This window comes from Perkinsus marinus (genome assembly GCF_000006405.1).
Source record: "Perkinsus marinus ATCC 50983 genomic scaffold scf_1104296931240, whole genome shotgun sequence".
Classification (NCBI taxonomy): Eukaryota; Perkinsozoa; order Perkinsida; family Perkinsidae; genus Perkinsus; species Perkinsus marinus.
The window spans coordinates 1-1,062 of record NW_003215838.1 but is presented as its reverse complement, the minus strand read 5'-3'; the positions used below and the strand labels follow the sequence as shown (position 1 = coordinate 1,062).

The following is a 1,062-nucleotide window of genomic DNA, read 5'->3' as shown; positions in this document are numbered from 1 at the left end:
AAGAATCTCAGCGACGAGATATTCTAGAACAGCGGCCAAATAGACTGGCGCTCCAGAACCGACGCGCTTAGCATAACGGCCCTTCTTCAGATACCTTGCGATACGGCCAACAGGGAACTGTAGACCAGCCTTGGCGGAGCGAGACTTGGCTCCACTGCCACTCTTCTTGCCAGCTTTGCCACGACCTCCTTTACCCTTTCCGGACATGGTTTTACTATCAAGGATTTAGTTTAAACGGATGATGGTCAGAGTTATGCACCACTGGTTGATGTGATATCGTACGCGATCTGATGGAAAAAACGTTAAATGTTTACGAACCGATGAATGGCGATTTCTAATTTTCGTCTTAAAATTACACCTATTTTTACGGAAGTTCGAATATTTAGATGGCGTTGAATAACGCCTTGTAATGCATGTTAGACTCAAGAGGCTTCTGATAGCTTACGATCTCTCGCCACGGATCCTCCTGGCGAGCTGCATATCCTTAGGCATGATAGTTACACGCTTAGCATGGATGGCACAGAGGTTGGTATCTTCGAAGAGACCCACAAGATAGGCTTCGGCAGCCTCTTGTAGAGCCATTACGGCGCTACTCTGAAACCTCAGATCAGTCTTGAAGTCTTGGGCGACTTCACGGACAAGCCTCTGAAATGGTAGCTTGCGAATAAGAAGGTCAGTGCTCTTCTGATATCGCCTAATTTCGCGAAGAGCAACTGTGCCAGGGCGATATCTATGAGGCTTCTTGATGCCGCCAGTGCTTGGAGTGGACTTGCGAGCTGCCTTGGAAGCGAGCTGCTTGCGAGGAGCCTTGCCACCGGTGGATTTCCTAGCTGTTTGCTTAGTTCTAGCCATTACGAAGATTACTCGGGTACGATGAAGATAAAGTAAGTGCAAGCTCAGGGGCTGCCATTTTTCTGCGCAAGAACTGATGGAAAGATCGTCAAATAACAAACTGGGCATTGTAGTATCAGATTATTGAGTATGAAGATATACCTGATCTGCATTCGAGCCCCTCACGCCCTTACTACTCTCTCCCCCGCAGTTCTAATATTACGGCTGAAT

The 1,062-nt window shown here is 47.6% G+C and overlaps 2 protein-coding genes across 2 annotated transcripts; both read right to left on the bottom strand.

The window, feature by feature from the left end:
- Positions 1–15: 15 nt before the first annotated feature.
- On the bottom strand, positions 16–207 carry Pmar_PMAR010389 (histone H2A.1, putative; the record flags this gene model as incomplete). Its single annotated transcript, XM_002786771.1, has 1 exon — positions 16–207. A coding segment is annotated over one exon (192 nt), but the record flags the coding sequence as incomplete, so codon positions are not given.
- A 234-nt stretch (positions 208–441) lies between these two features.
- Pmar_PMAR010388 (histone H3, putative) lies at positions 442–852 on the bottom strand (the record flags this gene model as incomplete). The annotated part of the gene is made up of 1 exon (XM_002786770.1): positions 442–852. The coding sequence occupies one exon, from the start codon at positions 850–852 to the stop codon at positions 442–444; it is 411 nt and encodes a 136-aa protein (XP_002786816.1).
- Positions 853–1,062: the final 210 nt, after the last annotated feature.